At 38.9% G+C, this 24,098-nt stretch overlaps 1 protein-coding gene across 1 annotated transcript in view; it reads left to right on the top strand.

Annotated features, from left to right (window-relative positions):
- LOC150086882 (haloacid dehalogenase-like hydrolase domain-containing 5) overlaps window positions 1–24,098 on the top strand; it is a 387,404-nt gene that overhangs the window by 121,123 nt on the left and 242,183 nt on the right. Inside the window, exon 4 of the mRNA XM_090371650.1 lies at window positions 1,658–1,748. Coding sequence (XP_090227776.1) covers window positions 1,658–1,748 — 91 coding nt within the window. The remainder of the gene's footprint in view (window positions 1–1,657; window positions 1,749–24,098) is intronic.

Here is a 24,098-nt window from a genome sequence, read left to right as displayed (position 1 = left end):
GAATTAGTTTCATCTTCTGAATAATACTGATGGTTCCTATGAGGCTCATTCCAGAGTGGTTGTTGGGGCTCTGGATCTGCTACCATATTTCCCAAGTGGGAGTCCATCAATATGGTTGTTTGGTAAGTTAGAGGAGGAAGAAATGGTGTGGTTCATATGTAGTTGGATGATTTTATCATTGGACAACTGACAATATTCTCCAAAATTTCTTTTCTTAGGACTTTGGATCTGAAGTTTTTAGACTCTTCCTTAAATGCTTTCCTGGAATATGAGTGGTCAATAGAGAGAACTGAGGTAGACTTCAGATCCCATTCTAGAATGAATGAAATTCCATTCTACTAATATCCTAGAACATGTTGCCGTTATACACCACACTTTCTATGCTACGTAGGATGGGATTTCATTTTTCTATTTATCAATATTGGATCTCTTTTGAATGTTTGCCCAGTCTAGTAGAAAATTTTGTATATATTTCCTCTATCTATATATGCCCCCACATCCACAAATTAGTTTATATACTACACTTCTGGAATTGTGAATGGGCCATGGGCTTTTTGCATGCATTCTTTACAGAGGTGGAACTGGCAAAGTACTTGATTATCTCAAAAGATCTGACTATTCCGGCAATTTTTCGGCTGACAGGCACATGCAGACCAAAGGTTCTATTAGCATATTTTATTACTTCGGTTGCTATGTCTGCGATAGCTATTCTTTCTGACTTGTTAGCAACTCATGCTGGAGGGCTGATCCCTGGTAAATTCTAAGGGTCCTGAGGAGATAGGATCTGATTGCCCTTACTTTGGTAGAGTGCAGGTGGAATGATTTATAGTTTATGCCAGAGTCTTAATAACAAATCAGTATAGAGGAAACCTAAGGTTTCCTCTATATTGATTTGTTTATTCTCTCATTTCATTTGGTAAGAAGGATATCTAGAAAAGGTACCCATGGAGAAAGGAATAAAAAGAAATTCTAGGGAGGTGTTGTTTGGTTGAAGTTGTCTTGATATGACTGTAAGTTTCCTTTCTGATGGCCCCCAATTTCTAGAAATATAGAAGTTTTTAGATTGCCTCAAGCAGGTATTGCCAATAATTCAATCCTTCATAGAGATATAATTCAACATGCTGCTGCTTTTTCTAGATGTCCTTCTTACCAGACATAACAATATAATCTGTTATTCTATTATTTGTAATTGTTTAAAAATTTTTTTAGAATTTCTGGTTAATTTGGTGAATAAATTATAAAAAGAATATTATTTTAAATATTTATTTATTTATTTTTACTAAATATTTTGTGCATTAACATCTTATTATACTAATTTAAGATAAGGAAATAGCCTCAAAATGTCAAAAACAAAAAATATCTGAGTTCATTGAACACTACTTTATATCATGATTTTCACCTCTCACAGTTAAGAATTTAATTATTTTTTTCCTTCTCTAGGATTGGGATTTACCCACACAACAATGTGAATCATAAAAAGAATATACAATTTTCTTACTAAATACTTTGTGCATTAGTATCTTATTATTCTAATTTAAGCTAAGTAAATAAGCCTTAAAATGTCAAAAACAAAAAATGGTTTCATTGAGCGCTATTGTGTATCATGATTTTTATCTCTTGCATTTAAGATATAGAATTTTTCCTTTTTCCTTTTCAGTTTGGGATTTACCCGTGTAACAACTGTGGAGCAGCTGCGAAACAGCTTTCCTACACTAGATGCAGTGGACCATAAAAGAAGATCAAATGTAGTATGTAATATATTTATTTTAAATCTAAATTAATTAGTTTTGCTATTAGAATTTTATTATAAGATTTTTATAGTAAACCAGTTTATTAGTAAATAAATAAGAGGAGTCAACCTCAATATAGTACGTGGAACCCTTCCGTATGATACCCTCCAGAAATTAAAACGGAAAAAAAACGAAAAAATCGAAAACTTACCGGAACATTAAAGTAAAATATAAATAATTAAAGAAAAATATAAATACTTAAATAATCAATTTAACACAATTCAAAATCAATTAAAAACAATTAAAATTCAAATTAACGCAATTAAAAGAATCTAACGAAAATAATCAAAACGATTTTCCTTCCTGAAGCTGACAATGCTTTTCGACCGACTGTCGTGATCACAGGAATGAAAATTACCGAATCAGGCTAAACCTGCAACTTAAATAGTGATTATATGTCTTCGCGCATGCGCGTAAAGGTCCACGCATCGGAGATCAAATATGGCCGCCGAACATTAACAGAATTCTTGTGTAATTTAATTTCAACGGTTTCTGCAATTAATAGTCGCGTATAATTACGTTGAACGTTAAGTATTTTGGCCTCGTTAAATAAAAAAGTATGTTTTTCGTTAATGGCATGAAAGGCTAATTCTGACGCTGCTGAACGAGAAGCACGAACTGAGGCTTCGTGTTGATTTACACGGATATTAAGAGAAAACCGGGTCGAACCTTGGTAAGACGAGTCGCAATCACCGCAAGAAATGTTGTATACTAGATCATTAATTTGTGTCGCGAACGCGGAAAGAACCGAGCGATTGTTCAGTATCGTGTGTAACTTCCGTATGGGCCTAGCTATAATTTTAAATTCGGTATCTATAAAGAATCTGTTAAGCTGTTTGTGCCACTGTTCAACATATGGGACAGAAATAAAGTATTTTTTGATATTACTATTGTTGATTGGCGTAGTATTTTGTATCCTATCCTTAGCTTGTACCCTAATTCGATTTATAGTGTTAATGGGATAACCCCTGTTTAAGAATCTGCTAGTTAATATTTGTATTTCTGAGTCCAAAGCGGAATCCGTCGTTGAATATTTATAGGCATTTAGAAATTGATTAAAGATAATCGATCTTTTGTAGGTGAACGGGTGGTAGCTATTATAATGTAGAAGCATACCGGTGTTTGTGGGTTTTCGATAGATGCTAAATTGTATTTTGTTCGAGTCCCGGGTAAGCGTGAAATTTAGAAAGTTTAATGACTTTGTATCCGTATCTTCCCTTTCCAATGTAAATTTGAGTCTAGAATGAATATTATTAAACGATTGTAAAATGTCTTGGATAGTACTACTATCGGTAATAACTAGAACATCATCTAAATACCTCCCATAGTATGTGAAACGGGGACGAAAAGGTGTCAAGTGTATCTGTTCAATCGTTGAGAGATAGATCTCTGACATTAAGCCACTCAGGCTCAAACCCATTGGTAATCCAAAAATTTGTTTGTACACCTTGTCTCGAAAGGTGATGTAGTTAGCCTCAATTCACCCAGTATCCAACGAACCGACATATCAACAGGTTACAAATCTTTCCTCGTGTACACTATCGCAGGAGCAGATTTCACTTTTATCCAAAGGATTAAATTATAATTTACCACCTCGAAAGCTGCCAAAAAAACAATGCGTAATTGATATTGAATTTGGACTTCGTAGTGTTCCACAAAAAGATGTATTTATTCAACAAGTTAACCAAGTAGTGAATAACATAAAAGAAACACGACTCCCTAAATTGAATACACATGACAGTTCAGCTTTACGAGAACTTCGAGAAAATAAGGACATTATTATACAGAGGGCAGATAAAGGAGATACAGTGGTAATACTAGATAAACATGATTATATTAATAAGTTAGATTCAGTTGTGTCTGATACCTCCACTTATCGTGAAGTGGATCCGGCACTGTTTACCAATTTGGTAAATCAATACAATAAAACGTTAACCACATATCGAAAAAATGACTACATTACTATGGTTCAGTTGAAGGAATTGAAGTCCAGAACATACAATATTCCTGCACTTTTCGGTCAGGTAAAATTACACAAACCTGGATTTCCGATTCGACCTATTGTGTCCTACAGGAACTCGGCATTTTCAGCCCTAGCCACACATGTATATTACATTATAAAACCTTTTAGACAGGTTATAAAATTTGGGATTAAGAATTACGATACATTATTTAATAATCTTAAAGACTGTAGACTCGGCGACAATGACAATTTATTCTCATTAGATGTTACCTCATTATATACGAATGTAAACGTTGAATACACATTAGATATTATTTGGGATATGTTAAATAAAAACTCGACACCGATTAATTATACGAAGCTGCCTATTAAGGAAATTTTTCACTTAATTAAACTGTTAATTGAGGCTAACTACATCACCTTTCGAGACAAGGTGTACAAACAAATTTTTGGATTACCAATGGGTTTGAGCCTGAGTGGCTTAATGTCAGAGATCTATCTCTCAACGATTGAACAGATACACTTGACACCTTTTCGTCCCCGTTTCACATACTATGGGAGGTATTTAGATGATGTTCTAGTTATTACCGATAGTAGTACTATCCAAGACATTTTACATTCGTTTAATAATATTCATTCTAGACTCAAATTTACATTGGAAAGGGAAGATACGGATACAAAGTCATTAAACTTTCTAAATTTCACGCTTACCCGGGACTCGAACAAAATACAATTTAGCATCTATCGAAAACCCACAAACAACGGTATGCTTCTACATTATAATAGCTACCACCCGTTCACCTACAAAAGATCGATTATCTTTAATCAATTTCTAAATGCCTATAAATATTCAACGACGGATTCTGCTTTGGACTCAGAAATACAAATATTAACTAGCAGATTCTTAAACAGGGGTTATCCCATTAACACTATAAATCGAATTAGGGTACAAGCTAAGGATAGGATACAAAATACTACGCCAATCAACAATAGTAATATCAAAAAATACTTTATTTCTGTCCCATATGTTGAACAGTGGCACAAACAGCTTAACAGATTCTTTAAAGATACCGAATTTAAAATTATAGCTAGGCCCATACGGAAGTTACACACGATACTGAACAATCACTCGGTTCTTTCCGCGTTCGCGACACAAATTAATGATCTAGTATACAACATTTCTTGCGGTGATTGCGACTCGTCTTACCAAGGTTCGACCCGGTTTTCTCTTAATATCCGTGTAAATCAACACGAAGCCTCAGTTCGTGCTTCTCGTTCAGCAGCGTCAGAATTAGCCTTTCATGCCATTAACGAAAAACATACTTTTTTATTTAACGAGGCCAAAATACTTAACGTTCAACGTAATTATACGCGACTATTAATTGCAGAAACCGTTGAAATTAAATTACACAAGAATTCTGTTAATGTTCGGCGGCCATATTTGATCTCCGATGCGTGGACCTTTACGCGCATGCGCGAAGACATATAATCACTATTTAAGTTGCAGGTTTAGCCTGATTCGGTAATTTTCATTCCTGTGATCACGACAGTCGGTCGAAAAGCATTGTCAGCTTCAGGAAGGAAAATCGTTTTGATTATTTTCGTTAGATTCTTTTAATTGCGTTAATTTGAATTTTAATTGTTTTTAATTGATTTTGAATTGTGTTAAATTGATTATTTAAGTATTTATATTTTTCTTTAATTATTTATATTTTACTTTAATGTTCCGGTAAGTTTTCGATTTTTTCGTTTTTTTCCGTTTTAATTTCTGGAGGGTATCATACGGAAGGGTTCCACGTACTATATTGAGGTTGACTCCTCTTATTTATTTACTAATATTATTACCAACGTAGAACATATTGAGTTTCACAGCTCTGATTCATACTATATAGTAAACCAGTATGATACAAAGAGCAAATCATACTATGGTTTTTCTTATTTTTTGCACTTGCGTAACTTTAATCCTGGTTACTAAGATGCACATTATGGCTTTGTTGTTCTTGCACTATAAAGCCCATAAACACCAACAGCAACAATTCACTGTGATGGCTTTATTTTCTGATTTTTCAGAAAATTTCAGAGTATAATAATGCTCTGTTCTTCCAGTGGCTCTTTTCCTTTTATGTATTTTTGGATTTCTTTCATTGGCTACAAATTCTTTTCACAGTTTCACTGATAATGGTACGCTATAATCTTATTTATTTTTGGTAATTCTTGTTCTGTACAGCCAACAAAAATGGCTGTTCATCACTAGAACCTGAAATACTAATCATAAGACTTTCTCTAATCCAGATTTAACTTGTATAACTTTGGTGTTAGTAAAACTCAAGAGAAAATCAGATTTTTTCCCCTTGGGATAACATTAATTTTTATAATTTTTCACATAATCCTATCAGCATTATAATCTAATCATATCTAAAAAATTCTCACATATTTTTTTTCAAAAATGTAAATACAAAAACATGATTGGATTATCTTGATGAGGGCATCCTCTTTTTTTTTTTTTTTTTTTTTGGTAGTTGTTGGCGCATCGGCTTCTGTGGCCATAATGCACCTCCCAACGTTTTTGCAGTACTTTGATCCAAGCCCGAGGCGGGATTCGAACCCGCGACCTTTGGGTTGCCAGGCAGGCACTTTACCCACCCAGCTAGCCCGGTCGGCAGGGCATCCTCTTACTCTCATCATTTTAATGAGGAATCCTGTTACTTCCATCACCTTGATGGGGATGTTATGTGCTAATTTTGAAAAGACAAAATTACTTTGTTCATTTATAATTTTGATGTTCTGACTTTGCATACTGTAGTTTTGTTTCAGCTGATGATGAAAAACTTAATAACCACTGTTTTTTTGGGGAATTGCCACTAGACTTATTACACTGTTATTTGATGAAAGACCAGTAAATCCAAAAAACTGTTTGTTTAAAAGTACAATATCAAGGAGGTAGCTTTTGTAATGGAAGATCATTCTGCTGTGAGCAGAAGCAGAACAATTTTAAACTACAATTTACCAGGCAGTTTAAACCATAAAAACACCAAAGATGAGGAAGTCCTCATACTTTTCAAGAGTTAGGTTTTCTCAAATAGTTTGATTGCCAAGGAATGTCATTGGGAGATCAAAATTGAGATTAGGAGTGTGCTATAGGCCTAATGACTCTGATGAGTATAATAAGAAAGTATACAGGGAAATAGAGTGGCCCAGTAAATCAGAGAGACTTATAATGGGGGATTTTAATTTCCTAGATATTGACTTGAATTTGTGGGTTGGTCACTAGCAAGGCTTTTGTGGATTTATTGGATGATTGTTTTCTACATCAGCATGTTCGGGAGGCAACTAGAGGGAATAATACTCTTGATTTGATTATCAGTAGTGATTCTTCATGCATTAAGGATCTGCAGATAAAGTCCACTTGATATCGATGGTTCAACTGTTAATGAGCCTGCTCAGGTAGCTAACAAACTAAATGAATATTTTGCATCAACATTCACTAGGTGGCAGTGATCACAGTGTGCTGAAGTGGGATTTACTCAAAGAGGTAACTACCATCAGGGGTAAAGGGAAGGGTTTTTGCTTTCGTAAAGGCGACTACGATGGTCTGAGACAGTATTTAAATTCTACACAGTGGGACCAACTGATGATGTTGCCAACAGCAAATTCAAAATGGGAAGCATTCAAAGAACTTATCTTGGAAGCTACTAGGCTTAACAATACCAACTCAGAAATACTGTTCAAGGTTTAGACCTAAATCGATGTCAGATGAACTAATGAGACATATGGCAGAGAAGAAAAATGCATGGGATATATATAAATTAACATGTGACACAGAAACCTGTGATAGATATAAGTTGATCTGTAACCAAGTTACAAAGGAGGTTAGGCAGGCGAAGGCAGATTACAAGAAATATTTGGCAAAGAAAAACAGCAAAGAGTTCTTTACTTATGTAAACTCTAGAAGGAAAGAGATGAATCAGATTGGTCCACTTGATATCGATGGTTCAACTGTTGATGAGCCTGCTCAGGTAGCTAACAAACTAAATGAATATTTTGCATCAACATTCACAAATGAGGAGTTATTCAGTGAGGGGAATGCCAGAGGTGTATTCAACTCTGGCAGTAAGCTAGATAATCTTGTAATAACTGAGAGTAAAGTGGAGGAGAAATTGTTGAAGATAAACACAAGAAAGGCACCTGGGGTGGATGGGATCTATCCAGTTATATTAAAGGAGGCAGGAAAGGAAGTAAGCAAACCCTTAGCCATAATTATGAGAGCTTCCTTGGACTCAGGGGAGGTACCCATAGACTGGAGATGTGCAAATGTGACCCCAATTCACAAAGGAGGATTAAAGGCTGACACAAGTAATTATAGACCTGTGAGTTTAACTTCTGTTCCAGGAAAATTAATGAAGGCACTGGTTAAAGAAGCACTGCAGGATTATCTAGACAAGACTTCAATTATAGCTCGGACACAGCATGGTTTTGTTAAGGGAAAGTCATGCCTGACCAATTTGATTGGATACTATGATGCAGTCACAAAAGAACAGGATGCAGGGAATAAATTTGATATTATATACTTAGATCTTAGAAAGGCTTTTGATACTGCTGCACAAATTGGAGCAGTGTGGCATTGGAGGCAAATTGCTGCTATGGATAAAGTGGTGGTTGAGTGGGAGAAGACAGAGAGTGGTAATCAATGGACACTGCTCATCTTGGACTAATGTTATTAGTGGAGTTCCTCAGGGTTCAGTGTTGGGTCCATTGTTGTTTTCTGTATTTATAAATGATATTGATGATGGTATATCAAGCTTAATGTCCAAGTTTGCAGACGATACAAAAGTTGGCAGGGTTGTTAAGAACACTACTGATGCTATGCTGCTGCAACAGGATCTGGAAAGGTTGAGCAGATGGGCTGAGAGGTGGCAAATGAAGTTTAACATTGACAAATGTAAAGTACTAGATATGGGAAACAGCAACCCCAGAGCAGTGTATCAACTCTGTGGTACTACACTGACGGTGGTAGAGAATGAAAAGGACCTGGGGGTAATTGTGCAGGCAGATATGAAGTTCTCTGAACAGTGCAGATGGGTTGCAAGAGTAGCTCATGGTGTCTTGTCAATGATGTACAGGAATTTTTCTAGCAGGGATAAGGAGGTGATTATTCCCTTGTATAAGGTAATGGTCAGGCCACACCTTGAGTACTGTATACAGGTCTGGAGGCCTCATTTCAAGAAGGATGTAGAGCTGCTGGAACCAGTACAGAGAAGGGCAACAAGATTAGTGAATGGAACAAAGGGTTGCTCTTACAAAGAAAGGCTTAAGTTTTGCAAATTACAGTGTCTGGAGACAAGGCACACCGGCAAGGTTGTTTGTTTGTTTGTTATTTGGTTTTTAGAAGCATTAGCAACTAAGGCGAGCACTGGGGACCCAGGGTACTGGTGTGAAGTGGACCACTGGCCACAGAACAAGCTCTTATAACAATGTTACCACATCCGGGGTAGCCGATGTGCCAGCACTGGGGACCCAGGGTGCTGGTGTGAAGTGGATCACTGGCCACAGCAATAAGCTTACTACGCCAAAAAGGACAATTAACATTGGCGAATGGAATGTTCGAACGGGGCACCACGTTGGACAAAAGGAAATCATTGCCCAAGAACTACTTAGGTGCAAGATATCAATCACGGTATTATCCGAATTAAGGCTCACCGGGTCTGGAACGATGATCATCCAACCACCAGCACCTAACGAAGCGGTTATGCTATTCTACTCTGGTGGTGAGAAACGAGAAGCAGGAGTGGGCTTTATGGTCGATGCTCAGGCCACCAGTAGTGTGATCGCTTTCCAACCAATATCGGAACGCCTGGCAGTCTTTACTGTCAAGGGCACCATCAAGACCCATATTATCTCCGCCTATGCGCCAACTGAGACTAGCCTGGACCCGACCAAGAATGACTTCTACAACCAGCTCCAACATACGCTGGATTCAATTCCGCAGACAGAAGTGATCATCCTCGCAGGGGACTTTAATGCCCACATTGGCGCGGACAGATCTCGTTGGGAAACAACAATGGGCAAGTTTGGCCATGGGAAGATCAGTGACAATGGACTACGTTTGTTGTCCTTTGCCGCATCTAACAACCTGATCATTGGAAACAGCCATTTCCAGCACCCTCAAAAACATCAACTTACATGGCGAAATCCATCTGGCAAGGACTCAGCATCAGCAATCCTGGACTACATTTTGATCAATGCCAAATTTCGCTCATCACTCATGGACGTTCGTGCCATGAGGGGACCTGATTGCGGATCTGATCACTGCCTCATCCGGGCTAAGGTGCAGCTCAAATTACGGCATGCAAAAAGATCATCTCGGTCAGCCAAGCTGGACTGGAGGCAGCTAATGAATGCTGCCAACAAACAGGCATATCAGATCACCCTATCCAACCGCTTCGAGATGCTGGCCATGCCCGAGGATATAAATGAAGAAGAAAATCAGATCTCTGATGCCATCCTGGAATGTGCCAAGCCCCTATGTCCACCTGCCCGACGTCGAACGCAACTATGGATATCAGATGAGTGCCTCGACCTCGTGGACAAACGGAAACAGGCAAAGTTGGTCGACTTTGAACGGTACCGGCAGCTAAACCGAGAAGTCCGACAAAGAATGACAGCAGAAAGAGAAGCATACTGGAACCAAGTGGCAGACGATCTTGAAGTGGCGGCATCCAAGAACGAGTACCGCACTCTCTACCGCACCCTCAGATGTCTTAGTGGAAAGACCAAATTGACTAGTGACAACATCAAGAATGCTGATGGGACCTTTGTGCGATCACCATCCGAATGCCTGCAACGGTGGAGTGAATTCTTCAAAGCTTTGTATAATCACTACCCACCTCAGGGACTGCCAGCAACATGGAGACCTCAGGAGGGTCAATCGACCCCCCTGAGGTCTCCATGGTCGATGTTGAGCCTACAGTAGAAGAAGTGAAAGCAGCCATACAATCCCTGAAGAATGGCAGGGCACCAGGAGTGGACCAAGTCACCACAGAAGCGATCAAAGCCGGGGGAGATGTACTGCTTCGCCGACTACACTCGCTCCTCAAAACCATCTGGTGCACTGAACAAATTCCGCTAACATGGAGGAAAGCCATTATCGTACCGATCCACAAGAAAGGTGATAACCGGGACTGCAAGAACTGCCGTGGCATCAGCCTCCTTTCCATCATCGAAAAGGTCTTTATGAAGATCATCCAGTCAAGACTGCAGAAACATTGTGAGCAAACCAGTCGAGAAGAACAGGCAGGATTTAGACCCGGGCGAGGATGCTGTGATCAAATCTTTGCCATTCGTCAGCTGATGGAGGAGAGGATCCAGTGTGGACAGCGAACCGTCATTGTTTTCATTGACTTTAAGTCTGCTTTCGACTGTGTCCACCGGCCTGCCTTATGGAAACTACTAGAGGTTGAACATGTACCTCGAAAAGTCATCACACTCCTCCAAACTGCATACAACGGTTTAACCAGCCAGGTGCGCATCCAGAACGATTTATCTGAGGAATTTACCATCCAAACTGGAGTCCGCCAAGGGGATGTGGCCTCCCCGTTGCTTTTCAACATCGTGGTCGACGCCATCATGAGGCAAGCATTCAGAAACAGACAGGGCATACAATATGACAAGGATCACTATGTGACTGACCTGATGTTTGCTGATGATAGTGCTATCCTTGCCGGTAACGACGCTGAAGCCACGGACATCCTCTACGACATTGCCCGCATTGCCCGGCCATACGGTTTGAAGATCAATGCTGGTAAGACAAAGCTCCTGACAACAGATGGGTTGCAAGCCACCATCTATCTCGAAGGCGTCCAGATCGAGCAAGTGCAGGACTTTAAATACCTTGGGTCGCTGGTCCAGGAGAAGAAAGTTGCATCCACCATGGAAATCCACAGCAGAATTGGACAGGCGGCCACTGCGTTCGCCTCGCTCAAATGGTGTCTGTGGAAGAGGACCAACATTTCCACAAAGACTAAAATCCGACTCTTCCGGACTTTGATCCTGCCCATTCTTCTTTACGGATCGGAAACATGGATTTGTCTCAAGTTAGATTTGAACAAACTTGAGGTATTCCAAATGCGATGCCTGCGGCAGATCTTGGGCATCTCTCTTCACGACCGCATCACTAATGATACCATTCGCGGCAGATGCCAACAGCAACCAACCATTGCCGACCAAATCCAGAAGCGAAGGCTTAGATGGTTTGGCCACGTATGTAGAATGGGCACGAACAGAATACCATGCACACTCCTTTGGAGACAACGACCCACCCAATGGAGCATCCAACGGACCGCGCCTAGGAAAACGTGGGCCAAGCAAGTGGAAAATGACTTGAAGAGCCGACGTCTCGACCTTAACCAGGCCAGGACTGATGCCATGGATCGTAAGGTATGGAAGAACATCACAGAGCAAGTCCGAAACCCTGCGGCACCTACAGCAGCATACTGGTTGCATGGCCAACCGCCTCCCCCAGCTGCTAGCTAAGGACCAAAGAAGAAGAAGAAGGCCATATTGCTCCGTTATATGCGGTGGTCATTCCCTGACCTTTCCGCATCCTCTGTATTTGGTGGTGACGGATTCGAACCCTGGTCTAATCAAGAAGCGTGTGCTATGCACTGCTGCTCCTTCTGACCTGGCTACGGATGCGCCACCGGCGAGGTGATCTGATAGAGGTGTATAAAGCCTTGAATGGTTTGAGCATGCTCAATGCTGATGGGATTATTCCTCTTGCTTAGAATAATCACCTGAGAGGGCATAAATTCAAATTGAGGAAATACAGATGTAGGATAGATGTGCGGAAATTTGTCCTTAGCCAGCGGGTAGTTGGTTGATGGAACAGACTTCCATCCCCTGTTGTGGAAGTTGATAGCCTAAATAAATTTAAGGCTCAGCTGGACAGGTATTTCGAACGAACAGAGGGGTGAAGTGGAAGTGTGTTTTTTTTTTTTTTTTTTTGGCTGATGCTGCATAAGCTTGCTTTCTGTCATCATATGCCTCTACTAATGCTAATTCTAATGAATGTTTGCAGTAGAAATAACAAGTCCTCTCATTATGCAAGACTTTTGCTGTGAATTGCTCTATTGTGCTGCAAATGTTTTTTGCAGCATAGGCATATAGCTATTTTAAAAGTTTTATCATTAGTGGGTGGCATTTTCACCTCCCTTCCTATTATTTCCACTGATGGGAGGACACCAACCTGTGAAATGCTATCCAGTTGGTGGCCTAGCATTATAAATAAATAGCATTATACTTCTCTTTGGAAAGTGTCATTTATAATGCAACACTGGGAATTTCCCAGTCACATTATGAGAACTCAATCCTTCTGATGGCTTTGCAAAAAAAAAAAACTGGTCTTTTCTATTGAAAATGTTTCTTTTTTCTAGTGTGTTATAAAGAATTTTGATTATGTAGCCTTTCCTTTGCTGTAACTATAGCATCTTATATAGATGTAACTATATGTAATTCTTCACTCACTTTTAAATTTATTATAATATTTGCAGAAGGCAGCTATCCATCTCTTTTCACTTCAGACTTACTGAACTAACTGTTTTTCATTTATTCCTTCTACGAAGGGTTGATTCAGCCTTTTGATAATGATTTTGACAGTCCTTTAAAACTATGAAATTCCATGCCACCGGTTGTGTTCTATTTGTTTTCCCTGCTCATGGACTATCACAAGGCATTGCAATTTCCATTGAAGTAAAGTGCGCTGCAAAACTGCCAAGTCGATCTTGTCCCATTCCTGCTGGCAGACTTTCCACAAACTTTCAACAGTTCTGGGGCAGTGGTTTCTGAGAGCACTTTTCAAAAGTCCGAATGTGCAAAAATCCATGGGTGCAGTGTCAGGTGATTTAACAGGTATATCTTCAGACGGGATTGAACGAATATCTGTTGCCACTTCCATTCTCCACAAAAAAATGTGCGGCTTGAACGTGACATGTGGCTGGATGCCTTATTCTGGTGCACAAAGACCTTTTCAGCATCAGAACCATATAATGTGGGTATTTCATGTTCAAACAACGGCTGTAGAACTTCAGTCTGGCAATACACTGAGTTGACTTTCACGTTTTTAGTGACTGTACGCAACTCAAAATTGCTCATATAACAAAAACCGACTACAACCATAAAACCTTGGCCAAAACTTTCCTTGCACTGATGTGCCCATGTTGGAAAGGCCTTGTCACTCTGTGGATGGTAATAAATTGCCTGAATTTTGTTGCAGTTGGAGAGGTATATACACGCTTCATCCAATGTTGCTACGAATTTCCACCTTTCAGCTGCCAGATATTTTTCGTAGCGTTTTCGAGCATTGACTCACCGCTCTGCAATGTGCCTTGCTCCTAGGTGGTGTACGCAGGCCTTGTGCTTCTTCTCCAGTTGCAAATTTTCGTTGATTATGCGACAAATGGTTGACTGTGAGGTTCCCACATGTGACGCTATAGCTCTTTGGGTTTTTGGATTTTCACTGACAACGAGCGACTGCACTTTTCATACTACCTCCCTCGTTCGACTTGGAGAAGGATGCAGTTTTTTCGGTATTTTTTGCCCAATTGCAGCAGCTTCGTGGAATTTTACCTTTGCCATTCAAAAGCTTATGGATACCAAACTTTGATACACTAAAATTTTTCTACTTGCACCTGTCAATAATTTTCACATAACTGTACCGTTCTTTGGAAAGTGCGGTTATGTAACCTTCCAACCATGGGTCCAATTTCCGAGGCATGTCTACATTAAAACAACTGATGCACTTGTTCATAAGGTTTGGGCTGCATCTTCACAAAAAAAAAATTACATTGCTGCTGTACGTCACGAGCAGGATTAATGTCAAAATTGTTATCAAAAGGCTGAATTAACCCTCCGTATTCTTTAGAGAAATACTTTTTCTCTAAAGGACTGAAGTAGAAGGGGCACCATTTCCAATATTGTTATTTGAATTTCCTGAAAATAACTCTTCAGAAATTGAGATCTGATTATAGTTACATTTAGCTTCTCAATATTTCTCCCAACTATTATACTAAGAAATCTGTGTTTGTTAACTTTTTTGTTTTTGGGTTCACCAGTTTTATTTCATAAACTGGATTATACTTCCCTTGAATGTTTCTATTTAAAAAAAAAAAAAAAAAAGCAGTAAGAGCTTGTGGGTCAGTGTGTGACCTGCCACCATGTTTGTTTGTTTGTTATTTAGGAGCATTAGCAAATAAGGCCATATTGCTCCGGGTATATGCTGTGGTCATTCCCTGACCTTTCCGCATCCTCCATATTTTGTGGTGACGGGCTCGAACCCCGGTCTAATCAAGAAGCATGTGCTACGCACTGCTGCTCCTTCCCACCTGGCTACCTGCCACCATGACTGAGTTGATTCATTAATTAAATGCTAAAATAAATTAACTTAAATTAAATATTTTTAATTTATTTGAAATTACAGAGAAATATAAAACTATTAAAGTTTAATCTCTTGAAATTACAGAGAAATATAAAGCTATTAAAGAATAGTACACTGGGAACTATTCTTGAAGTACCAGTAGTGAACTTTATGTAAGGAAAATATGATTACTTCAAACTCTTATTTTGCTGATGAAAATGGTAAGCTAATGGTCTGTCTATGAAGTAGTTAAAATGTATCCTGGTCCATGAGAGAGAGAAAAAAAAAAGAATCGAATTCCATGTTTTAATTATATTTAAATTATAAGAAACCATTAAAATGTTTTCAGAACTTCTCTGAAAATATGTAAATTAAATTACATTTGTGCAACTCCTTGGGCAAGAAAAAAAAAAAAAAAAAACCCATCTCAAATGGAATCCATTATTACTTTTAATTACCAAGTACAAGACTGCTTTTATTATTATTATTATTATTAGCCATATAGTGCAAGGAAGCCTGAGGCTTATGCTGCACCAGCCAAAAAAAATTTCTGAATTACCCTGAGAGAGAGAGAGAGAGAGAGAGAGAGAGAGAGAGAGAGAGAGAGAGAGAGAGAGCGAGAGCAGCACAAGGGAATCACCAAGAAAGAGAAAACCCTTCAGTAGTTTTGGTATAATAAACTTTGAATTTATCACCATTATTTTGTACACAAACTGTAAGTTTCAGTACAAACGAGTGTTTCTTTTAATGTCAATCGTGCATTTTTACCAGGAATAATTTTAGTCAATTTCTACAATAGATACGTGTCTGATTGATTTTCAATTGTGGAAATGTTTTTCCCAAATATTTAACCAAATTTATAACCATTTCCAGTGGTTTCTTAATGAGACATTGAGAAACCACTGGAAATGGTTATAAATTTGGTTAAATGACCTGATTGCCTTATTTTGTACATTGCAAAAGCAAATATCCATTTTTTTCTTGCCCGGGTTTATTTGCAGCAGTGTAATATGAGGAACTTTTCCTAGTGTTTTGGTATATTGTGAAAGAAGGACTGAAAAAAATGTTTTTTTTTATTGCTTCATAATAACCCAAGTCATTTACAAAATCTTGATATACTGTAGTACAGTAGATTTATTATTATTATTAGCCATATGGTGCAAGGAAGCCTGAGGCTTATGCTGCACCAGCCAAAAAAAAAAAAAAATTCCTGCATTACCCTGAGAGAGAGAGAGAGAGAGAGAGAGAGAGAGAGAGAGTCAGAAGTAGAAGAGAATCACCAAGAAAGCAAGAAGAGAAGAATGATGATATCCAGCTCAGGATCCTGGGTTTGCCAAGCCCATCCTCACCAAATGTGAGCCCCTGATTTTCAAAATAACAGCACCCCAAATAACGGCACATTGAGATTGATTGTTTAAATACAGCGCAGATGTCTTGCAGTTCTGAAAAATGAAAATGGCAAGTCATGCAATTACTTTTTTGTTTAAATTCTCCATTTTGAAAGTGAATTCTGTACTGATATCACAGATTATAACTCTGTTTTGCATTTATTTTAAATTAAAAACCCCTCACTATGGGTTCCTAAAGTTAATAAACCCCATACAGAGAAGAAAGAAAGAAAGAATAATTAAAAACATTAAGGCCCAGTGACAAACTTGATATAATAATAGAAAATAGAATGGGCGTAAGTAGGAGTGTATTAATGGCAGAATATAAAACTGGATCGTCAACGTGTTGTTTTTTTTGTGCAGTTAATAAAATTGCATTCTTAATTTCTCTATTTTTTATTTAGCCTCATTATTTCTGCCTTAAATATATTTAAAGTAAAACCATTCTAGATAATGGAAAAATCTAAATAATGTCATCTTGAATCCCCGAAGGTGCCATTATTCTGAGAGCCTACTGTATTTTTGCAGTAGATTGCCTTTTTTATCATCAAGCAACATATTTTATTTTAAGTGAAGCAGTTCCATCTGCTGTTATGAAATATACATTGCTAAAATATTCTTAGTAAGAAATGTAAAAATGCAAAATATCCCAATTTTTTTTTTTTATGGAAACCCCAAACGAGAGATAACAGAACCTATACTACTTAGTACCGTGCTTGGGTTGCAGTTGAGAAGATGAAAGAAGGTATTTGCTGACATTAGACTTGAACTTCTGTAGACTAATTTTCAGGAAATACGTATGAAAGAAGGTTGTTCCAGAAAACGGCAGTTGAATGAATAAACAAGGAAGATGAAAAGTTGGTTTTGTGAGTTTGAAGTTGGACAGTAAATGGATGTTGGCTGGTAGCGGCACGTGTTTGGACTGTTTTGAAAGTGAGATCGGGAATTATAGAAGACAATTCAGAAGAACAGTGCCCATGTAGAAAAGGCATTCAGCAGTAAGAGTATGTCTATGAGGCAGTGAGTGGAGAGACTCTGTTAGGATTTGTGATTTGTACAGAGTGAACAGCTATTTCAAAGAAAAGTAACGCCAAGAGCGAAAGAGAAAACCAAGTTTTTTAGATGCAGAGGAAGCAATATTTTTAATGTGCTTACGCCAAGAGAGAGATTAGAAGTCAGGGTAATTCCTAAAAGAGATATATCATTTTGCCTAGAAATCGGAGTCTCACCAAAGATAAGCAAAGGAGCAGAAGAATCCCTTTTGTGAGATATAAAACAAGACTGAGTTTCAGAAGTATTTAAATCAACTAAGTTGTCCTTGCCCCCACTGAAGAATTGCCTGTAGATCGGCATTTAAGGAATTTAAATGGTAGAGGATATTCGAGAAGTTGAAGCTGATTGAGGAGGGCAATGTTACTCAAAATGGAAAGTGGAATGCAATGTGCTATCATTGGCAAAACTATGGATAGGATTTCCAGTCAATAGAAGAAGGTCATTAATATACAAGAGGAAAAGAGTGGGGGAAAGAACTGAACCTTGGGGGACAAGGTTCAGTTCTTTCCCTTTCTGGATAATGGAAAAATCGAAATAGCGGCATCTTTAGCATTAGCATTAGTAGAGGCATTTGATGCAAGAAAGCAAGCTTATGCAGCATCAGCCAAAAACACAAAAAAAAAAAAACCCAAATAAATAAATAAATAAATAAATAAAAAATAACCACTTCCACTTCACCCCTCTGTTCGTTCGAAATACCTGTCCAGCTGAGCCTTAAACTTATTTAGGCTATCAACTTCCATGACAAGGGATGGAAGTCTATTCCACTAACCAAACACCCGCTGCCTAAAGGCAAATTTCCTCACGTCTATCCTACATCTGTCTTTTCTCAATTTGAGTTTATGCCCTCTCAGGTGATTATTCTGAGCAAGAGGAAGAATCCCATCAGCATTGAGCATGCTCAAACCATTCAAGGCTTTATACACCTCTATCAGATCACCTCGCCGGTGCCTAGTCTGCAGACACTGTAATTTGCAAAACTTAAGCCTTTCTTTGTAAGAGCACCCCTTTGTTCCATTCACTAATCTTGTTGCCCTTTTCTGTACTCGTTCCAGCATCTCTACATCCTTCTTGAAATGAGGCCTCCAGACCTGTATACAGTACTCTAGGTGTGGTCTGACCATTGCCTTATACAACGGAATAATCACCTCCTTATCCCTGCTAGAAAAATTCCTATATATCATCGACAATACACCAGGAGCTACACTTGCAGCCCGTCTGCACTGCTCAGAAAACTTCATATCTGCCTGCACAACCACCCCCAGGTCCCTTTCATTCTCTACCACTGTCAGTGTAGTACCACACAGTTGATACGTTGCTCTGGGGTTGCTGTTTCCCATATGTAGTACTTTACATTTGTCAATGTTAAACTTCATTTACCACCTCTCAGCCCATCTGCTCAACCTTTCCAGATCCTGTTGCAGTAGCATAGAATCAGTAGTGTCCTTGACAAACCTGCCAACCTTTGTATCATCTGCAAACTTGAACATTAAGCTTGATATACCATCATCAATATCATTTATAAATACAGAAAACAATAACGGACCCAATGCCCTGAGGGACTCCACTAATAACATTAGTCCACGATGAGCAGTGTCCATTGATTACCACTCTCTGTCTTCTCCCCTTCAACCACCCCTTTATCCATAGCAGCAATATGCCTCCAGCTCGAATTTGTGCAGCAGTCTTCTATGTGCAACAGTATCAAAAGCCTTTCTAAGATCCAAGTATATAATATCAAAGTTATTCCCTGCATCCAGTTCTTTTGTGATTGCATCGTAGTATCCAATAAAACTGGTCAGGCAAGACTTCCCCTTAACAAAACCATGCTGTGTCTGAGCTATAACTGAAGTCTTGTTTAGATGATCCTGCAGTGCTTCTTTAACCAGTGCCTCCATTAATTTTCCAGGAACAGAAGTTAAACTAACAGGTCTATAATTACTTGCGTCGCCCTTTGATCCTCCTTTGTGAATTGGGGTCACATTTGCACATCTCCAGTCCATGGGTACTTCCCCTGAGTCCAAGGAAGCTCTCATAATTATGGCTAAGGGTTTGCTTACTTCCTATGCTGCCTCCTTTAATATAACTGGATAGATCCCATCCACAGGTGCCTTTCTTGTATTTATCTTTAACAATTTCTCCTCCACTTTACTCTCAGTTATTACAAGATTATCTAGCTTACTGCCAGAGTTGAATACACCTCTGGCATTCCCCTCGCTGAATAACTCCTCATGTGTGAATGTCGATGCAAAATATTCATTCAGTTTGTTAGCTATCAGAGCAGGATCATCAACAGTTGACCCATCGATATTAAGTGGACCAATCTGATTCATCCCCTTCCTTCTAGAGTTTACATAAGTAAAGAACTCTTTGGTGTTTTTCTTTGCATCCCTTGCCAAAGATTTCTCGTAATCTGCCTTCGCCTGCCTAACCTCCTTTGTAACTTGGTTACAGATCAACTTGTATCTATCATAGGCTTCTGTGTCACGTGTTAATTTGTATTTAAAATAAATAAATGCACTAGGCATAATACTTTAAGAGTTTGGTATCTATATAATATCGATGTTTAAATACACCATAGAATAATGCCTACAACAACTACTTTGTAGTTTATTAAGAGTTATCTATGGTGTATTTAAACACCGATATTATATAGTTAATTTGTATGTATCCCATGCATTTTTCTTCTCTGCCATATGTCTCATTAGTTCATCTGACATCCACTTAGGCCTAAACCTTGAACAATATTTCTGAGTTGGTATTGTTAAGCCTAGTAGCTTCCGAGATAAGTTCTTTGAATGCTTCCCATTTTGAATTTGCTGTTGGTAACATCATCAGTTGGTCCCACTGTATAGAATTTAAATACTGTCTCAGTCCATCGTAGTCGCCTTTACGAAAGCAATAACCCTTCACTTTACCCCTAATGGTAGTTACCTCTTTGAGTAAATCTCACTTCAGCACACTGTGATCACTGCCACCTAGTGGTTCATTTACCTGCAGATTCTTAATGCATGAAGAATCACTACTGATAATCAAATCAAGAGTATTACTCCCTCTAGTTGCCTCCCGAACATGCTGATGTAGAAAACAATCATCCAATAAATCCACAAAAGCCTTGCTAGTGTGTGAGTGACCAGCCCCCAAATTCCAGTCAGTATCTGGGAAATTAAAATCGCCCATTATAAGACTCTCTGATTTACTGGCCCACTCTATTTCCATGTACAGTTTCTTATTATACTCATCAGAGTCATTAGGCCTATAGCACACTCCTACTCTCAATTTTGATCTCCCAATGTTTATGTCACACCAAACTGACTCGACTCTGCACTGTCCAGCAATGTCGACTGGCTTCACTTTCTTGGATTTTATGTATTTCTTAACTAATAGCATAACCCCTCCTCCCTTCCTACCCTGTCTATCCTTTCTGTAGACATTGTACTCCCCAAATTTAGTTTGTTGGCTACCTGAGCAGGATCATCAACACTTGACCCATCAATATCAAGTGGACCAGTGCAGTGGACCCGTGCTGAGCAGTGCAGACGGGCTGCAAGAGTAGCTCATGGAGTATTGTCAATGATATACAGGAATTTTTCCAGCAGGGATAAGGAGGTGATTATTCCATTGTATAAGGCAATGGTCAGGCCACACCTAGAGTACTGTATACAGGTCTGGAGGCCTCATTTCAAGAAGGATGTAGAGCTGCTGGAATGAGTACAGAGAAGGGCAACAAGATTAGTGAATGGAACAAAGGGGTGCTCTTACGAAGAAAGGCTTAAGTTTTGCAAATTACAGTGTCTGGAGACTAGGCACCAGCGAGGTGATCTGATAGAGGTGTATAAAGCCTTGAATGGTTTAAGCATGCTCAATGCTGATGGGATTCTTCCTCTAGCTCAGAAAAATCACCTGAGAGGGCATAAATTCAAATTGAGGAAAGACAGATGTAGGATAGACGTGCGGAAATTTGCCTTTAGCCAGCGGGTGGTTGGTTGGTGGAACAGACTTCCATCCCTTGTGGTGGAGGTTGATAGCCTAAATAAGTTTAAGGCTCAGCTGGACAGGTATTTTGAACGAACAGAGGGGTGAAGTGGAAGTGGGTTTTTTTTTTTTTTTTTTTTTTGGCTGATGCTGCATAAGCTTGCTTTCTTGCATCAAATGCCTCTACTAATGCTAATGTTAATGCTAAATTCCAGTTCTGCATTCCCTATATCCGTGTGCACCACATCTCTGAAATCCCCACAATATCTGCCTTTGATGTTTTGAGCAATACCTCAAATTCATCAAATTTATTTACTAAACTCCTAGCATTGGTGTACACGCAAGTATACATGCACCTGTTCTTTTTCTTAGCTACCCAAACACAACCTATGTGTTTATTTGTACCCCAGTGATTCCCAGCAGTCTCTGAAATATCCTGCATCTTATTTTCCAGGCTGCGGCTCATTCCAATAGAAGCAGTGCAAGAATCACCTTCACCTCTGCCAGTGGCTACTGTTAATCTATTAGTCCTTATATCCCCCCAATCTAGCAATTTTCCGACTCACCTAACACTGCCTCGATAGCATCAGCAAACATTCTTGCAACCTTTCTATTTAAGTGTATCCCATCCCTGTAGGGGATGGGATACACTTAAATAGAAACACTTAAATAGATACAGGGATGTATCCCATCCCTGTAGGGGATGGGATACACTTTTATCCCCGAAGGTGCCATTATTCTGAAAGTCTACTGTATTTTTGCAGTAGATTGCCTTTTTTATCATCAAGCAACATATTTTTTTTGAGTGAAGCATTAGTGGAGAAAGTAGAAAACAGAGAGCCATCTATCATCACCCTCAGTGAGCGATCAGGTAGAAAACTGAATAAACCAGTTACAAAAAACAGTTGGCAAACCATAAGATGGAAGCTTATTTAGAAGACCTTTATGCCAAACATGATCGAAAGCCTGTGAGATGTCAAGAGTGACTGCTTGTGTTTCACCGAACTTTTCCATTGAATTTATCCACAAATGAATGACATTAGCCAGAATATCACCACACTGACGGAATCCATACTGGTGATTGTTGATCAGATGGAAGAATTCTAGGTAGTTTAAGAGTTGGCAGTTAATTGATTTCTCCATTGCTTTAGAAAGAGTAGACATAATTGCAGTGGGACGATAATTGAATGGGAGGGATTTGTCATCCTTTTTTAGGAACTGGCTAGATATGAGCAAATTTCCAAGCAGAAAGAAAAACGCCTTGGAACAAGAAAGTGAAAAAAGGCAGCAAAGAACAGGAGTAAGTTCAGGAGCACAGGTTTTGAGAACAATTGGAGAAATACCATAATGACCTGGAGTTTTCATAGCATCAAGATTCGTCAAAATCCTTCTAACATCCTTTTGATGGAAGACCACAGGAGGCATTGAATGGAGCGTGTTTTGAATGGTGGGAGTTGTTTTACCAAGTTCATTAATACATGAGTTGGAAGAAAAATGGGCTGCTAGCTGGTCAGCTTTATCCTTGGCTGAAGTGATAACAGAACCATCTGGTTTTGACAGAGGTGGGAGCAGAGATGGGCAAAAGTTGCGGCCATTAGCTCTGGCAAGACCAAAATGCTTGGCTACCATTACGGCAAGAAGAAAGTTTTCTCCTCTTAGAAAACTGTTCAAAATCTAGTTTGGACTGGTTAATAACTGCTTTACAATTGTTGCGAGCTTTGGTGTTGGCAGAAAATGGAACTGAAATGCAACGTACTTCTCTTGAACAGTTTTGGCACATTTATTGGAAAACCAAGGTTCAGATAAAGGGCGAGATTTTAAAGTGGAGTGTGCAATAAAGGATACCATTCCTACAAGAATAATTTCGCTGAAACAATTTGAGCAAACATTGATATCAGAAGTTTTGAAACAGTAATCCGACCAAGGAAAAGAAGAAATCTCGCAGGTTTTTATTTATTTTTTTTTTTATGTGAGCCCCAAACACAAGAGGTATTAGAACCTATAGTACTTAGTACCGTGCTTGGGTTAAGGTTGAAGGAGAAGTATGGGGGGAGGGGGGGGATGCCGGAAACTTTGCTCTAGAGACTAAACATGGGTTTCACCACTTCAAGCCTCCAATAAGCAAAGTGGTGGTATTTCTCTGGTTGATGAAAGCCATCTACCACCTCCCATTTTGCATTCTTGTAATGTCAAACAATACGAGGTTGGGAATAGATGAGATAAAGGCTCCACTGGAGAAAATACCATCAACAACTTGTGATCTGAGGTTCCTAAACAACCCTTCTAAGTACACTCACTTCGACCGTGTACTTAGAAAGGATGTTTGTGAGAAATAGATCAAGTGTGTTGGCTGTATGGTTAGGATTGTCCAGTATTCTTGTAGGTAAATGAACAATCTGTCCAAGGTCATTAGTAATTGCAAATGCCTCAGCATCTCAACCAACTGGTTTTGTGTGACTAGAAAACAGAAGGCAGCTGGAATTGTGAACATTAAAACCACAAAGGAAAATTACACACTGTTA

The sequence above is a fragment of the Mastigoproctus giganteus genome, chromosome 4 (assembly GCF_048544385.1).
Source record: "Mastigoproctus giganteus isolate SK-2022 chromosome 4, ASM4854438v1, whole genome shotgun sequence".
Classification (NCBI taxonomy): domain Eukaryota; kingdom Metazoa; phylum Arthropoda; class Arachnida; order Uropygi; family Thelyphonidae; genus Mastigoproctus; species Mastigoproctus giganteus.
The sequence above is the reverse complement of the archived record's forward strand: the minus strand, read 5'-3'. Positions and strand labels throughout refer to the sequence as shown.